Here is an 18,271-nt window from a genome sequence, read left to right on the forward strand (position 1 = left end):
TTTTAACTCATCATATATAGTGATGCACCGAAATTTCAGCAACTGCAAATGACTTTTGAGTTGCACAAACAAAGTTCACAAACAAGGTCACAAACTACCTTGTAACCAATCAGATCAACGTGTGATCGTCAACCAGTGGATCTCTGAGCTGAGTGAGGAAGTGGAGGCGGGGCTCATTTGCATATTCATAGAACCACGCATACTAAATGAGGCAAGGGTGTCGAGTTACACTCAAGATATTTTAAGGCATTAAGATTTTTTTTTTTTAAGGAAAAAAACGTTTAAATTTTAGTGATCAAAGATGAGTTTTAAGGGATAAAGTGATTGACTACAGAGGGACTTTAAGGCTTTAAGATGTATATTAATGGCAAACTCTGGAGTAATACATTTAAAACAATCATAATAACAATAATATTTAAATCAATTGTATACAATAATTTAACAATACACTGTAAAAAATGCTTTTCTTACTTTGTATTTTTGTCTTGTGTCCAGTCCAAATATCTACAAATTCTTAAATCAAGATGCATTTACTAAAGTAGTAAAATGCCATAAGATATTATGTCTTGTTTTCTGGGGTAATAAATGAAAATTAAGTGAGTTTTTGCTTAAAGCGTCAATAAAGCCGTTCAATGACCATAAACTCGATAGTCAGCTAGAAAAATAACTCTAGCGAGAAGCATTTTGATAAATATATGCACTATATTACAAATTCATTATATTATCTTCTGTTATAAAAAACAGTTTTATTTACAGCCACCGTTTGAATATTACAACAACAAATATTCCTATTATTTTTAAAGTTAAAAATAAATTGCCTTATGTGCAATTTAAACTTTATATAAAAGTTTTTATGTTAGTGTTTATTATTAAATAAATCTGATTAATTGATTATTAAATAAACTCTTTACGTTTTTGGTTAATTGGTTAAATGAAAACTCTGTAAAAAATTAATTTCGGTGCATCACTCATAATATAGTCGAATACCTTCAATGCAATATAAATCTGCCAAATGCAGAAATGTAAATGTATACACTGACATATGCAGGACGTTGCTCAACACATCCCACTTGGTATTTGTGCATTAGTCCACGTTTGTTTGTCATTCTCATGCGTGAGTAATGTAACAGCCAGTGCTGATCATGTGATCACACTGAATCTCTCCGGTCATAGCGCCCAGCCCTACAAGACACCGATGAAGAATATGACTAGGGATGCACCGATATGAACAATTTGGCCGATACCGATAACTCTTTATATCTGAAAGCCAATAACCGATATATTGGTCGTAAATCTAAATCTAAAAGTTTCATATAATTTTGAGAGCCTGAATACAAAAACAAAAGAACATCTGAAGAGTCTCAGCTGAAGGAAATAATACATTATTTATTGGCTTTAATATATCGGCCAAATTTTCTTATCGGGCCGATAACGCTGAAAATGAACATATATCGGCTGATTCCGATATACTGTGCATCCCTAAATATGACGCCTACACAAACGAGAAAGCTTTTCAGCATGGCCTATGCGATTAAGTGATATACTGAGGAACTGTGTGTGTGTCGTACTTGCGGATCCGACCGCGATGCTGGAGAAGGCGGAGCTGGAGGCGGAGCTGCTGCCCTCTGCTGGCGGGAGCATGGCCGGCGTGTTGAAGGGCTCCGGGGCCACCGGTCTCGAGGGCGGGTGTTGAATCGTCTGCATGTGTCCCTCAGTGCTGGGCAGAGACTGCTGCGACTCGTAATCATATTCATCCTTCACCATCAGGGCTGATGGACCTGAAAGACATCATATAGAGATGCACATTCCATGTCAAGTAGGGCTGAACGATATATCGTTATCGTATCTATATCTAGATATGAACTTTCAAGATATTATGTATGCTTTTATGTCATTTTTCCTTTTTTATTCAGAATATTCACAAATGTGTTCGCTATGGCATGAAATATCTGATATTCCGATTGTCAAATACATGCAAGTGGAAGTATATTGTTGTTTAAACACCTTTATAACGATCGCGTTAGTTGAGCTGTATGCGCGATGGGCGCCGCCGTGTTAGTTTGTGCCGCAGACGCAGTTCAGAGAATCGGATCTGTTGGATTTACAACCTCTATGTTTACAACACGTGAATTCATCCACTTCTCCCGAAATACTTAAAAGTAAGTGGCTGGTGAACTGGGAATAGAATAGAGTAAACATTGAAGTTACTTACACAATGTGTATCTGATATGAATAAAACGTGTCGAATTATAATGGAAAGGATTATTATTACCTCTTCCATAGACATCAGTGTGTATTTTACAAACTCTAAATGTATTGTTTTTTTAGTACTTATGCGAATTTATATGTTTGAAACCTAAAATAAACAGTATGTGGTTGAAAACACTGAAAAGTTGTGATATATTACAGCTCTGAGCGCGCCTGTCTCTGGCTAAATTCAACATTTGAATTTAGCAGTTGATCATGTGATGCACTTGATCGTACGCTCCAGGGACCAGCCTAGACTGATTACGCCTGTGTGATCGTACGTGCGAAAGGCTTAAAAACAATACATTTTCTGACACAAAATTTTGAAATGTAGGCTTAAATCAAACACATTTTAATTTAGATTCTGTATTTATATATATATATATATATATATATATATATATATATATATCGTATTGTATCGATATCGAGATATCTGGCATGAAAATCGAGATATGAAATTTTGTCCATATCGTTCAGCCCTAATGTCAAGTGTATGAAAATGCATATGAAACACATTTTACTTCCGTAATGTCATTTTAAGGAGACTTTTGAATGGTAAACAATCATGTGTATCGGGAAAAATAAGATCAGTGCATTCGGTCTTAAAGTGACAGTAGCCTAATAAACCCGCTGCTGTCTGTGTCATTAAAGTCACCATGAAATCAAAATTGGCACTTCTTATTTTATGTGTAATATATAGTGTTTATAGTAATATAGTTTTTATTGTAAATGATTTATCGGTGCACATCATTATTGTTTTTTATAATCTTGAATCAGAATAACTTCCTCTTGCAGCATCTCTTCTCTTCTCGGATGACGAGGGCGGGGCAACCTGTCACTCACATGAGATTAGCCAATAGCAAACCACAACCATCCAATCAATTCCACACGGACACAATCAAGCCCCGCCCTACATATTTTGTTGTCAAAATTGGCATTTTAAATTGTAAAATTTAACTCTGAAATATTATTGTTAAATAAATACTCATTTTGTGTGTTAAAGTCCCCCTGTAGTCAATAATTTATCTCTTAAAACTCATCTTTGATCACCAAAATTACATATTTAAATGTTTTCCTTGAAAGAATTTCTTCATGTCTTAAAATATCTTGAATGTAACTCGACACCCTCGCCTCATTTAGTATTTGCGGTTCTATGAATATGCAAATGAGGCCCGCCTCCACTCACTCACTCAGCTCAGAGATCCACTGGTTGTCGATCACACGTTGATCTGATTGGTTACAAGGTAGTTTGTGACGTCAGAAACACCAGCGATTTCAAAGCGTGTTTTTGAGACCGTCTTTGGTTCACTGCAGTTTTAAGGAGAAAATACTCAGCAATGGAGTCGACTTATGAATTTACACATGGTTTGTCTTAAAGCAGATTAAAAACACCACATAGACACATAAACAACATTAAAAGATGGATTTTCACCACAGGGGGACTTTTAAAATTTTGGTCAGCCCTACAAGGAATGTATAAAATAAAAAATAAAAATAAAAAGATTTCATGTTGACTTTAATTTAAATCTATTCAAAACGCTGCAAAAACAACCAGAAGGTCTTTTCCCAGAGAATATCACTCACCAGAGCCTGACAGTGTGAGTCCAGATAAATCTAGATTAGAAGAAAATACAGGATAGATGAATTATGCATAGAGGACATGATGAATGAGCTTAACGCTATTAAAACAAACATCACAGTGGCTACGTTTACATGCAAACAAATCATCCGTTAGTAATGGGACTGACGGCTCAATCGGACTGAAAATCCTTCATGTAAACACTTTAATCGATCCGACTGAGCTCGATCCCAATGACACGTCGATCGGATTGAAAGGGGTTTATTCCTTTTCTAATCCGATCGAGAGAACATGTGAACACTTGATCGGATCGAAACCGAAACTCAGATTCATGAATTGGAATTAACTCAGTCCGATTGAAACAGAAGTATAAACACATCCACTGACCGATTCCCGGAGACACGACTCTCTCGTAATGGTAGGGGTTCACACACACGCTGTCACATTTGAGGTCAAAGGCAAACTGGCAGTACTTGACGTGTTTCAGCTCGTTCTTATGAAGGTCAGGCCATCGCCATAACCGTGCGTAGATGACATGTGGGAATCCTTTACGACCAGCCACCTGAACACACACACACACAGACAGAGGACTAGAGTACAGCCAATCAGACTGAAGTATGCGTTTAACAACACCAGTATATACAGATGTGCATGTGCACTACCAGTCAAAAGTTTGGGATCGGTGCGAGTCTCTTCTGCTCACCAAGGCTATGTTTATTTGATTAAAAATACAACAACAAAAAATAATATTGTTTAGTATTATGTCAATTTAAAATAACGGTTTTCTATTTTAATGTATTTTAAAATGTAATTTATTCCTGTGATCAAAGCTGAATGTTCAGCATCATTACTCCAGTCTTCAGTGTCACATGATCCTTCAGAAATCACTCTAATATGATGATCAAGAAACATTTATGTTGAAAACATTTTTATTCCAGGATTCTTTGATGAATAGAAAGTTCAAAAGAACAGCAATTATTTGAAATAGAAGCTTTTGTAACATTATAAATGTCTTTACTGTAAATTTTGATCAATTTAATCCATCCTTGATGAATAAAAGTATTGATTTCTTTTATTTATTTCCCCCCAAAAATAAAATAAAAATTCTTACTGACCCCAAACTTCTGACCGGTAGTGTTTAATGTTACAAAAGCTTCTATTTCAGATAAATGCTGTTCTTCTGAACTCTCCATTCATCAAAGAATCCTGAAATAAAAATGTTTTCAACACTGATATTAATCATAAATGTTTCTTGATCATCAAATCATCATATTAGAGTGATTTCTGAAGGATCATGTGACTCTGAAGACTGGAGTAATGATGCTGAACATTCAGCTTTGATCACAGGAATAAATTACACTTTACTATATATTCACATAGAAAACATTTTTGTATTTTTAATCAAATAAACGCAGCCTTGGTGAGCAGAAGAGACTTCTTTTAAAAACATTAAAACCCTACCGATCCCAAACCTTTGACTGGTAGTGTGAGATGTGTGTGTACCTGCAGCCGGCCGTCTAGCGTTCTCTGTATGGTCACACACTTGCTGGGATGAGCGCCGTTAGTGGTGATGGCCGTGATGAGAGAGTCCAGCTCGTCTTTCTTCTCCTTCAGCTTCTTCACCAGACTCTCGATGGCCCGTTTGGCGAAGGTCTCGCTCTCGCCGCCCTGCCGGTGGCACATCAGACTGTGGACGATGCTCAGACACGCGTCGTTACTGGTGGGCGTGTTTGTGATGGACATCATGCGCTGGTTATCGGCCTCGGGGTTACCGAGGCTCCCGGTGCCGGTTAAACTCGGTTCAGCAAGACACCGCCGTCAGTGAAGCGTCCATTCACACGCCTGACAGGAGGATCGAGATTGAGATTAATAGTGAGATATTGAGGGGTAATAATAATCACACACACACACACATAATATATAATATCTAAATTACTGGTCAAAAGTTTGGAAAAATTACCATTTTTAATGTCTTCTGTTCATTAAGCTAGAATTTCTTTGAACAAAATATATTGTGAAATATTATAGCAAAGTGTAATTTATTCCTGTGATCAAAGCTGAATGTTCAGCATCATTACTCCAGTCTTCAGTGTCACATGATCCTTCAGAAATCACTCTAATATGATGATTTGATGCTCAAGAAACATTTATGATTATTATCAGTGTTGAAAACAGTTCATTTTGTATTGAAACTGTGATACATTTTATTTTTCAGGATTCTTTGATGAATAGAAAGTTCAAAAGAACAGCATTTATTCCAAAATAGAAATCTTTTTTAACGATCTAAATCTTTACCATAATTTTTTATCAATTTACCACATCCTCGCTGAATAAAAGGTATTAATAATTTCTTTCACAAAAAAAAAATTACCCCAAACTTTTGAATAGTAAAGTATATTACAAAAATATTTCTACTTTAAATAAATGCTGTTCTTTTTTAACGTTTTATTCTTCAAAGAATCCTGAAAAAAAGTATCACAGGTTATGAAAAAAGTATCAAGCGGATTTCAAATATTAAAATTGTTTTCAACATTGATAAATCATCATATTAGAGTGATTTCTGAAGGATCATGTGACACTGAAGACTGGAGTAATGATGCTGAAAATTCAGCTTTGATCACAGAAATAAATTATATTTTAAAGTATATTAAAATAGAAAACATTACTTTAAATTGTAATAATATTTCACAATATATCTGTTTTTTCTGTATTTTTGATCAAAGAAATGCAGGCTTGATGAGCATAAGAGTCTTTCAAAAACATAAAAAATAGTAATGTTTCCAAACTTTTGACTCGTACTGTATGTGTGTGCGGGTAAAAATATAGAAAAAAATATACAAGCATATAAATACACACACACATATAACATATATATATAAACTTGTGTATATTAACACATACAAGATATGTTGTACCTGATGTTTAAAGCAAATAAAAGCATAAAGTTATCAAAACACTGAGGACAAACATCGTGTTTACTAATGTTTTAATTACGTTAGAGAAAGCGTCTCACACCCCAACAATCCTTCACACACTTGATTTGAGACAGTGCGAAGACTTGCACATGTGGAGATGTGCAGTGAACTCATGAATGCGATGACAGTGATTTATAAACGAGCTCGAGAATGTAAACAACGCGAGATCTGTGCTAGCACATCCTGCTAACTTACATGCTAGCTCACGAACAGCGCTTGCTTCAGACTTTAACTTCTACTACAGAGTAATGAAACACATTTAAATGTCAAAGTGGGTGTTTAAATGACATACCTGTTGCGTCTCCTGGGAATGAATCTGTCTTTGTGTATCAGTGTGGGGGATTTTGATGTGAATCTTGTTAGCGTCTACGGCGCGTAGCGTTAACACACTTCAGCCGGACTAACGCGTTTAGCTGATCTCTAAAACGGATTAAAGCGACAAGAGTTATTCATTTGAGCGATAACCCTGTTAGACTGGGGTTTAGCATAAGATTTTTATTAACAACAGAGTGAAAACAGTCACTGAGCGCAACGAAAATAAACAATGTCGCCGCGATGTTTTCGACGCACTATCTCACGCCCAGCTGCGCAATATGGCGAGCTGCGCATGCGCACTGCGCCTCAACCCGCTCAAAACACACCGAGCTCTGCTGTTGTATTTGGCGCCATTCCTCAACAAGTTATACATTTTATAAGAACTTGTGAAAGTGATTCTTCTGAGGCAATATATGTTAAACACAGCATGTTTCTAGGAGATATTGATATTCTGAAACACTGTTGTACTAATAAACATATTGATATTGGGAATATTTTAACAGGTGAAACAGCCACTCATAAAAGCTCATTGTGGACCAGTGTATTTAGAAATATAAACTGGGTGTGTTTGTGAAGCATACTGTTTAAATAAAGTAAAGGAGGTTACATTTAAAATTTCACATGGTATATATCCAGCTAAAAGTGTGTTAGAGGTTTGATTTAGATATTATTCATGTGATTTTTGTTCAATAGACAAATAATCTATTATCCATCTGTTTTGTAATTGTATATACACAAAGTTTTATTTGAAAATTTCATTAGAAGGAAAACAAATTTTATAATTAAATTAAATGATTTTGATATATGTATGTTTTATTCCAATGAAAGTAATAAAAATAATTTAACTTGTATTATATTAGGAAAATTTCATATACGCAAGAAGAAATGCTCAGTATCCAAGCCAAATTTGATTCATTTTCTTCAGGAGACGAAGAATTATTGCACCAGTCTGGAGAACATTATCAATAAGAAATCAAGAAAGACTTGTCATATCCTTAAGTAATATATATATATATATATATATATATATATATATATATATTAATTTGTACACTGTCATGTTTTTTTTCATGCATTATGTAAATTCTGTATACTATATTATATACTACTAAAGTCCGTTGGATAATAAAAAATTTTTTTTTTTTAAAAATTAATTAAAAATTTAAATAAAAACACACACAGAGCTGATTATATATATGCAGCTGTTTTGGGCATCGCGTCTCATTCCAAGTCAACAACATTTTTGCCACATTCTCAGAAAGCAAGTAATGGCATCATATCCATATTCTTTATCATGTTACGGTCATTTGTTAGTGTCTCTGAAACAGAATAATTATGTGTGTGTGTTTTGTTTTGTTTTAATGTCAGTGTACTGTAAGGGTTGTTCAGATCTTTTAGATGCTATTGATCCCCGAATAAGATCATCCTTATGAGGGACCCCAATCCTAAAATTTAAAAGGCAACTACATATTTTCATGTATAAAGACCCCATTAATACTGTGAAAAATTAATAGAGCCAAAATATTGAACTCAGAAGCTCAGATCAAAAAGAGTGGAAGGCCTGACAAGAAAAGAAAAACATAAAAAAGAACTCTTTAAAATCCCATTTGTTTCTCCTAGACAGCAAAAGGATAATAGAGAAAGTGGAGTATTTTGCCTGATGTTCTTCTTCTCAAAACGCTTTCATGTGTCTCTTCTGGAGAAATCAAAAGTTCAATTGAACATTTTTATTCAAATTCTCCCAAGATCAAATGACCAGCTTCTCTTTCTGCATTCTTCATTCCTTGTGGAATAACTGTGACAAGAAATAAAGAATGTGTAGTTCACTTTGCAAAATAAATGAATAAACATAACTCAGAAATGAAACATTATATAATACATGAAACAATTGTATTGATGTTGTTTTTATTTACGAATGTATGAAAGTTTTAGGAAATCTTGTCTTATGTAACTGTTTGGATGGATGGATGGATGGATGGATGGATGGATGGATGGAGAGATGGATGGAGAGATGGATGGATGGATGGATGGATGGATGGAGAGATGGATGGATGGAGAGATGGATGGATGGAGAGATGGATGGATGGATGGAGAGATGGATGGATGGATGGATGGATGGATGGTTGGATGGATGCATGGATGGATCGATGGAGGGATGAATGGTTGGATGGATGGAGAGATGGATGGATAAATGGATGGATGGATGGATGGATGGAAAGATGGATGGATGAATGGATGGAGAGATGGATGGATGGATGGATGGTTGGATGGATGGATGGAGAGATAGATGGATGGATGATAAATGGATGGATGGAGAGATGGATGGAAGGTTGGATGGAAAGATGGATGGATGGAGGGATGAATGGATGGAGAGATGGATGGATGGATGGATGGAGGGATGGATGGATGGATGGAGAGATGGATGGATGGATGGATGGATGGATGGATGGATGGATGGATGGAGAGATGGATGGATGGATGGGTGAACTGATGAATTGATGGAGTGATGATAAACTGATGGATATATGATACAGACAGAAATAGATTAGATCGATTAAAACTAGTAGTGAAACTAGTCTCACTTTTTAGAATTATAATGACAAAAGTGTAGGAATAATAAGCTATCAGCCTACACCTTTATCAGTTATTATAATCAAATGAGGCCCAAAATAAGTCTTGATGATGATATCCATAACATGTGTGCGTGTGTGTGTGTGTGTGTTTTCCGAGCAGTGCTGAGGAATGATTGCCCGCTGTGGTGTGTGTTCTGGAAATGCCTCTTATCTCCACTCATAAAGGTCTTAACATTGAAACACTTAGTGCTTCAGATCACAACATCCAGTCTGAACACAGACCAGTGTGAGTTCATGGACACACCAGAGAGGGTTTGCTGGAGCCAGTATCTGCAGGTTTATTCACATCACACACACAGAGAGGCTCGTCAGTCATGTCAGATCATCATAACATCGCACTGTAAGAAACACAATCCATAGAAATGAAGTGTAATTTTGTGCATTATTCGTTAAGTTCACTGACATTTGCTTTAACCCGATCACTCTTAAAAATCAAAGGGATAGTTCACCCAAAATTGAAAATTGCCCCATGATTTACTCACCCTGAAGTCATCCTAGCCCTTCCTGGCTCTTCCAAGCTTTATAATGACAGCGAATGGCCGTTTCTGTTTTGAAGTCCACAAAAGTGCATTTATCCATCATAAAAGTGTATCTATCTATCATAAAAGTGCATTTCATTATCCATCATAAAAGTGCATCTATCCATCATTAACCATCATAAAAGTGCATCTGTCCATCATAAAAGTGCATTTGTCCAAAAAGTGCATCAATCCATCATAAAAGTGCATCAATCCATCATAAAAGTGCATTAATCCATCATAAAAGTGCATCTATCCATCATAAAATTGCATTTATCCATCATAAAAGTGCATTTATCCATCATTATCCATCATAAAAGTGCATCAATCCATCATATAAGTGCATCTATCCATGATAAAAGTGCATCTATCCATCATAATAGTGCATTTATCCATCATTATCCATCATAAAAGTGCATCAATCCATCATATAAGTGCATCTATCCATGATAAAAGTGCATCTATCCATCATAATAGTGCATTTATCCATCATTATCCATCATAAGTGCATCAATCCATCATAAAAGTGCATCAATCCATCATAAAAGTGCATCTATCCATCATAAAAGTGCATCTATCCTTCATAAAAGTGCATTTATCCATCATTATCCATCATAAAAGTGCATCAATCCTTTATAAAAATGCATTTGTCCATAAAATTGCATCTGTCCATCATAAAAGTGCATCAATAGACAGATGTACTTTTATGGACTTCAAAACAGAAATGGCCATTCACTGCCATTATAAAGCTTGAAAGAGCCATTGTGTTCGTCTGAGGGTGAGTAAATCATGGGCTAATTTTAATTTTTGGGTGAACTACTCCTTTAAAGGTTCCATCTAGAGCTGTTTCCTCTGAGAGGGTCACTGGACCCTGGATTACTGTTGCTCATCACCGCATTAGATGGCCAGCGGAAGCGAAGGCATCGTTGGAAACTGTTGCTGTTGGCACTCAGGAATCTGACGGCTCTCGCCTCCACCGACACACCACTTGGGATGAGGTCTCATCCTGAGTGAGGGGTCGCACACTTCTCGGTTTTTGACACCTCCTTATCTCAGCTGTGGAAGAGAACGTGTTTGTGGCTCGCATGGCATGCGGCCGTCAGGGGCGAGAGAACATTCGCGCTCGGAGGAGGAACGTTTGGGTTACATCTCATGTTATTTGACTGTGTGCAGCTGAAGCTAAGCAGATATAAAGAGATGCTCACTCTTAAAAATAAAGCTTCTTTCTCCGCATCGATGGTTCCTTTAACATCCATGGAACAGAAAAAAATGGTTGTTTTAAAGAACTGATCACTGGAAGGTGCTTTGAAGGACCATTTTTGTTCCCCAATGGCATCACTGTGAAAGAAAAAACACTTCTGGAACCTTTATTTTTTTTAAGTTTTCTGAAATGTTATGTTTGAATATGCAAATGATGCATTATCTAATTAAATATGCTTTCATTTGCATACATTTCCAGAACATTGGATAAAGCCAGGTTGAAAATCTTGTTCAATTTTGTCAAAATTGTTTTGTTTTGTAAGAGTTATTATTAGTTATTGTTATTATTAATTAAATATGCTTTCATTTGCATACATTTCCAGAACATTGAACAAATTTTCTTTAATTTCGTCAAAATTGTTCTGTTTTGTAAGAGTTATTATTAGTTATTGTTATTATTAATTAAAAATGCTTTCATTTACATACATTTCCAGAACGTTGAACAAATGTTGTTCAATTTTGTCAAAATTGTTTTGTTTTGTAAGAGTTATTATTAGTTATTGTTATTATTAATTAAATATGCTTTCATTTGCATACATTTCCTGAACGTTAGTTCAATTTGGTCAAAATTATTTTGTTTTGTTGACATATTAGAGTTTGCATTAGAATTGAAACCTACAGACGCAAATAGATGAAGTGCAATGAAATAAACACTTAAAAGTGTATTTTGGATGCTTTCTTCAACTAGTCTGAAACAACACGTTATGAAAAGCTAAACAGTCCAAAAACTGACCAGTGCATGAAAAACATGAGCAAACGATGAACAGCTGTATTTTTATTAACTAACATTTAACAAAGATTAATAAATACTGTAACAAATGTCTTGCTCATGGTTAGTTCATGTTAGTTAATACACTAACCAGTGTTAACTAATGAACCTTATTGTAAAGTGTGACCGCTTAGTTTGAACTTCTCTCATTATAAGTGACAAATGATTAGCAGTGTGTTGTATATTACAAGTAGGATGTGCAATAGAAAACAGAGTAATTTACAACAAGTAAATATACATGAGGCCTAAATAAAATGCAGTTAGATTCTGGACGTTCAGTTCACGGACGTTTTATACACTAAACAGTCTTTTTCGGACTATCTGCATCCGCATTCCTTGACCACCATTCCTTCGTATTTATTATTTAAAACCACAACGCCGTTGTCGTTCTCATACAGGAGGGATATGGGCTTTAACTCGGTCGGCACACAGCAAGCTTGCGAGGCGCTGCCAGAACTCTTCAGATTGAGCAGCGTTCGGATGATGGCGTGTTTGGTGGGCGTCACTTCGCGAGCGAGAGGATATTTGCACACGCCACGACAAGTGAACGCCTGATATTCAGACGGCGCTAAGATGAACTCATCCCAGCCGATATCCTTAAAATTCACTCGCATCTCGGCTATTTTGCAGCTTTCAGTGTCAGCGCTGCGCCGAACTCTCAAGGCGTCGTTGATTGAGCGCACCTGCTCTTCATCCGTCCTCAGTTCGTTGTCCTCTTCCATCATACGATAGTTTTCGTTTTCGTCATCCGAGAAGACGATTAGCACCGGCTCGTGTTGTCCATCAGGGTTCTTGTCAATGTCAAGGTCTACCTTCGTATTTCTAAACGTGTGGAGATTTTCAATGTGAACCTCCAGCCTAGGGGTCACGATATTGAGCTTTCGCCAATGTTGAACAGCGTTCGTCATATCAAAGACTTCCCATCCGCTCTCCTTGCGGTGCACGTGCTTCGACGCCAGCGGATCTCTCTCACCTGGGCCGTAGCGTCCGCCCCAATGCGCGTCGAATACGGTCACCTTCCACCCGGATCCGACGCGCTGGATCGAGTCTCTCTCGAGGAGTGTGTGAAGACGCAGCTCGGCGCTGACCACGCGCTCGTGCTGCGGCACCGAGAGGTTGAACAGGAGACGGTGTGTACGCAGGCTCTTGCTCGAGGTGTGGTCTGTGGAAAAGACACGTTTCATTGAGAAATTAAACTTAAAAAAAAAACGACACCATTTGTCTGATGTCAATCTGGATGAGGAACAAACAGACACCAGGAGATAAAACAAGAAACATTTCGATTTTTAATGCAACGAATGGTTAAATAATAATAATAATAATAGTAATAATAATAATAAGTATTATTAAAATAACCATTGGTTTTAATTGTAAAAAGAATAATAATAATAATAATGTTATATATAAATAATATAAAATTATTTAAAAAAATTATTTTAAATAAAAATAATTAATATCATTGTTAAAATATTATGATACTAATAATATACATTATTATAATAATACAAACACCAGGAGAAAAACAAGAATGTTTATTAAATATTATTAAATGTATTTATTGTATTAATATTATTAAATAATAATAATAATAATAATAAGTATTATTAAAATAATCATTGGTGTTAATTGTAAAAAAAAAAAAGATTAAAAAAAAGAAAATAATATTATACATAAATAATATAAAAATAATAATTAACATTTTTAATTTGAAATAATATTAATTCATATATTTATTAAAATAGTATGATACTAAAAACATAAATTATTATAATAATACAAACACCAGGAGAAAAACAAGAAAGTATTATTAAAATAATCATTGGTTATAATTGTAAAAAGAATATATATCAAGTATCAAGTATATTTGTATAGCGCTTTTCACAATACAGATTGTATCAAAGCAGCTTCACAGTATTAAATTAAAATAAAATAATACAACAAGGTTTGTTTCTAGTGGAATTTATTGATTGATAGAATAAAATTAAATATCCCCAAAATATCCCCATAATTACAATAATATTATATATAAATAGTATACAAATTATAATTATTTTGTAAATAATAATAATAATAATAATAATAATAATAATAATAATAATTATTATTAAAATAATCATTGGGTTTAATTGTAAAAGAATGACAATAGTAATATTATATATAAATTAATAAATAATTAAGACTTAAAATAATAATATTAATTCATATATTTATTATTATAATACTAATAATATAAATTATTATAATAATCATTTTATTTTATTTTTTATTTACACATATTAATAATCATATTTATTAAACAATATAAGACTAATAATATAAAACAATATTAAAATAATTAATAACATTTTTAAATTAAAGAATGGTTAAATAATTATAATACTAATAATAATTTTAAATGATAATTATCATTTCAAATTATAAATTGCATTTTTTTTTAAAGAAAAATCTTATAATTATTTCTGAAACAAGTACAAAAGCATGGAAACAGGATGGGAAAAAATGCACAATACACAGAAATACTCAATAATTAATAAATCACAATTGATGAACTTAGCAACATTGACAGTTATTAAACTGAATTGATCTGAATAAAGTCTTCTGAACAGCTGCTCGTTTTGTTTCATAATTGATCAATTTCGTTATATTATTCTTTATTAATGTGAAGCTTCTGTATTTATTGATGAATTTAGTTATTTTATTGTTTATTAATGTGAAGCTGTATAATATAAAGCACTATATAAATAAATGTGACTTGACAAGCTATAAATACTGTTAAAAACAAACAAAAAAGGTCGATTCCTTTGTTTTTTGTAACTAACGTTTGTTTAAGAACCAAACCAGGATTAACAGGATTAACCAGGATTACCTTCATTCCTGAAGCTCCTCACGATGTTAGCGGACGGCGTGGCGCTCCGGTCGTTGGCGAATCGGTTGTAAAGTTCCAGCATGTACTCGGGAGGTTTGGTGCGGCTGGAGCGCGGCTTCAATCCGGGCCCCGGATCGCTCAAGTTCAGCATGTGGAGGAACTGACCCAGGACCTCCTGCATGTCCACATTCTCCACAACACCGTCCCGCTCTCCCAGACGAGGGATCGGACCACAGTGACCCCACGACACCAGCAGAACACAGAGACCCAGGACTCGAGGACACACAGAAAGAGCCATTAGAGCTATTGTGAGTTGTTAGGATGATGTGATGTGAGGTTTCGGACACCTGATGTCTGCGCCGGTCCGGTTTTCTCCCTCGGCCCCTGACAGGTTGATGTGGTGCGAGAAGAAAAACAGCCTCGTCCTTGTGGATCTTGTGATCGGGGAGTAGAGGGCAGGACTACGCTGTCGACCCGCTTGTGCTGACAAGTTTGGAGATGTTGCCACTTGGTCTGTGGGCCTTTCCTGAGGGCCACTGGGTTCCTCACACTTTCTGTATCTTCTTTCCATGCATGCCTTTCTCAAACCTCCAGCTCAAACGTATATATACGCTCTGACTACAAGTACGTTCATATTTACAGTGAGTCTTATCCACACTCTTCAAAATACAGGTTTGACAAAGAGGGTTTTTACAGCGATTCCATATAAGGGCCATTTCGGGTCAGTTCTTTAAAGTCCCCCTGTAGTCGATCATTTTATCCTTTAAAACATCTTTGATCACCAAAATGACATTTTAAACGTTTTTTTCCTCGAAAAAATGTCTTCATGCCTTAAAATAGCTTAAGTCAGTCTTTCTTTCCTTAGAATTGGACTTTATATTACGCAATTCTGACTTTATATCACGCAAATGTGACTTTATAACACGCAAATGTGACTTTATAACACGCAAATGTGACTTTATATCACGCAATTGGGACTTTTATAACACGCAAATGTGACTTTATAACACGCAAATGTGACTTTATAACACGCAAATGTGACTTTATATCATGCAATTGTGACTTTATAACACGCAAATGTGACTTTATAACACGCAAATGTGACTATATCACGCAATTGGGACTTTTATAACACGCAAATGTGACTATATCACGCAATTGTAACTTTATAACACACAATTGTAACTTTATATCACGCAATTGTAACTTTATAACACACAATTGTAACTTTATATCACGCAATTCTGACTTTATGTCACGCAATTCTGACTTTATGTCACGCAATTCTGACTTTATATCACACAAATGTGACTTTATAACACGCAATTGTGACTTTATAACACGCAAATGTGACTTTATAACACGCAAATGTGACTTTATATCACGCAATTGTGACTTTATAACACGCAAATGTGACTATATCACGCAATTGTAACTTTATAACACACAACTGTAACTTTATATCACGCAATTGTAACTTTATATCACACAATTGTGACTTTATAACACGCAATTGGGACTTTATATCACGCAATTGTAACTTTATAACACGCAAATGTGACTTTATAACACGCAATTGTAACTTTATATCACGCAATTGTAACTTTATATCACACAATTGTGACTTTATAACACGCAAATGTGACTATATCACGCAAATGTAACCTTATAACACACAACTGTAACTTTATATCACGCAATTGTAACTTTATAACACACAACTGTAACTTTATATCACGCAATTGTAACTTTATATCACACAATTGTGACTTTATAACACGCAATTGGGACTTTATATCACGCAATTGTAACTTTATATCACGCAACTGTAACTTTATATCACGCAATTGTGACTTTGTAACACGCAAAATGTGACTTTAAACAACACTCAAATGTGACTTTATAACACGCAATTGTGACTGTAACACGCAAATGTGACTATATCACACAATTGTAACTTTATATCACGCAATTGTAACTTTATATCACGCAATTGGGACTTTTATAACATGCAATTGTGACTTTAAAACACTCAAATGTGACTTTATAACACGCAATTGGGACTTTATAACACAACTGGGACTTTACAACATGCAAATGTGACTTTTATAACACGCAATTGGGACTTTTACAACACGCAAATGTGACTATATCACACAATTGTAACTTTATATCATGCAATTGTAACTTTATATCACGCAATTGGGACTTTTATAACACGCAAATGTGACTTTAAAACACTCAAATGTGACTTTATAACACAATTGTGACTTTATAACACGCAAATGTGACTTTAAAACACTCAAATGTGACTTTATAACACACAATTGTGACTTTAAAACACTCAAATGTGACTTTATAACACGCAATTGGGACTTTATAACACAATTGGGACTTTACAACACGCAAATGTGACTTTTATAACACGCAAATGTGACTTTTATAACACGCAATTGGGACTTTTACAACACGCAAATGTGACTATATCACACAATTGTAACTTTATATCATGCAATTGTAACTTTATATCACGCAATTGGGACTTTTATAACACGCAATTGGGACTTTTATAACACACAAATGTGACTTTAAAACACTCAAATGTGAATTTATAACACAATTGTGACTTTATAACACGCAAATGTGACTTTAAAACACTCAAATGTGACTTTATAACACACAATTGTGACTTTGTAACACGCAAATGTGACTTTAAAACACTCAAATGTGACTTTATAACACAATTGTGACTTTATAACACGCAAATGTGACTTTAAAACACTCAAATGTGACTTTATAACACACAATTGTGACTTTGTAACACGCAAATGTGACTTTAAAACACTCAAATGTGACTTTATAACACGCAATTGGGACTTTATAACACAATTGTGACTTTACAACACGCAAATGTGACTATATCACACAATTGTAACTTTATATCACGCAATTGTAACTTTATATCACGAAATTGAGACTTTTATAACACGCAATTGGGACTTTTATAACACGCAAATGTGACTTTAAAACACTCAAATGTGACTTTATAACACGCAATTGGGACTTTATAAAACAATTGTGACTTTACAACACGCAAATGTGACTT

General features: G+C 34.8%; 2 protein-coding genes across 4 annotated transcripts in view; both read right to left on the reverse strand.

The window, feature by feature from the left end:
- The window catches only part of smad4a (SMAD family member 4a), a 26,506-nt gene extending 19,089 nt beyond the window's left edge, over window positions 1-7,417 (reverse strand). Inside the window, exons 1-5 of one of the 3 annotated variants that reach the window (XM_084104573.1) lie at window positions 7,097-7,417; window positions 5,333-5,671; window positions 4,217-4,391; window positions 3,835-3,864; window positions 1,569-1,778 (exon numbers count right to left, since the gene is read on the reverse strand). In XM_084104573.1, the coding sequence (XP_083960699.1) occupies window positions 1,569-1,778; window positions 3,835-3,864; window positions 4,217-4,391; window positions 5,333-5,575 (658 nt within the window). In that variant the 5' untranslated portion in view covers window positions 5,576-5,671; window positions 7,097-7,417. The remainder of the gene's footprint in view (window positions 1-1,568; window positions 1,779-3,834; window positions 3,865-4,216; window positions 4,392-5,332; window positions 5,672-7,096) is intronic. The other 2 variants (XM_084104572.1, XM_084104571.1) reach the window with 2 other exon arrangements.
- Window positions 7,418-9,009: 1,592 nt separating this feature from the next.
- On the reverse strand, window positions 9,010-15,747 carry bmp10l (bone morphogenetic protein 10, like). Its single transcript, XM_084104678.1, has 2 exons — window positions 15,166-15,747; window positions 9,010-13,461 (listed from the first exon to the last, which is right to left on the reverse strand). The coding sequence occupies exons 1-2, from the start codon at window positions 15,461-15,463 to the stop codon at window positions 12,617-12,619; spliced, it is 1,143 nt and encodes a 380-aa protein (XP_083960804.1). The 5' UTR covers window positions 15,464-15,747; the 3' UTR covers window positions 9,010-12,616.
- Between the last annotated feature and the right edge of the window lie 2,524 nt (window positions 15,748-18,271).

The sequence above is a fragment of the Abramis brama genome, assembly GCF_963993115.1.
Source record: "Abramis brama genome assembly, chromosome: 25".
Taxonomy (NCBI): domain Eukaryota; kingdom Metazoa; phylum Chordata; class Actinopteri; order Cypriniformes; family Leuciscidae; genus Abramis; species Abramis brama.

Coding starts and splice junctions, on each gene's coding strand:
- bmp10l (XM_084104678.1), bottom strand. CDS start 15,463: ATGGCTCTTTCTGTGTGTCCTCGAGTCCTGGGTCTCTGTGTTCTGCTG. Junction 13,462..15,165: donor GAGGAGCTTCAGGAATGAAG/GTAATCCTGGTT, acceptor TCTTTTCCACAG/ACCACACCTCGAGCAAGAGC.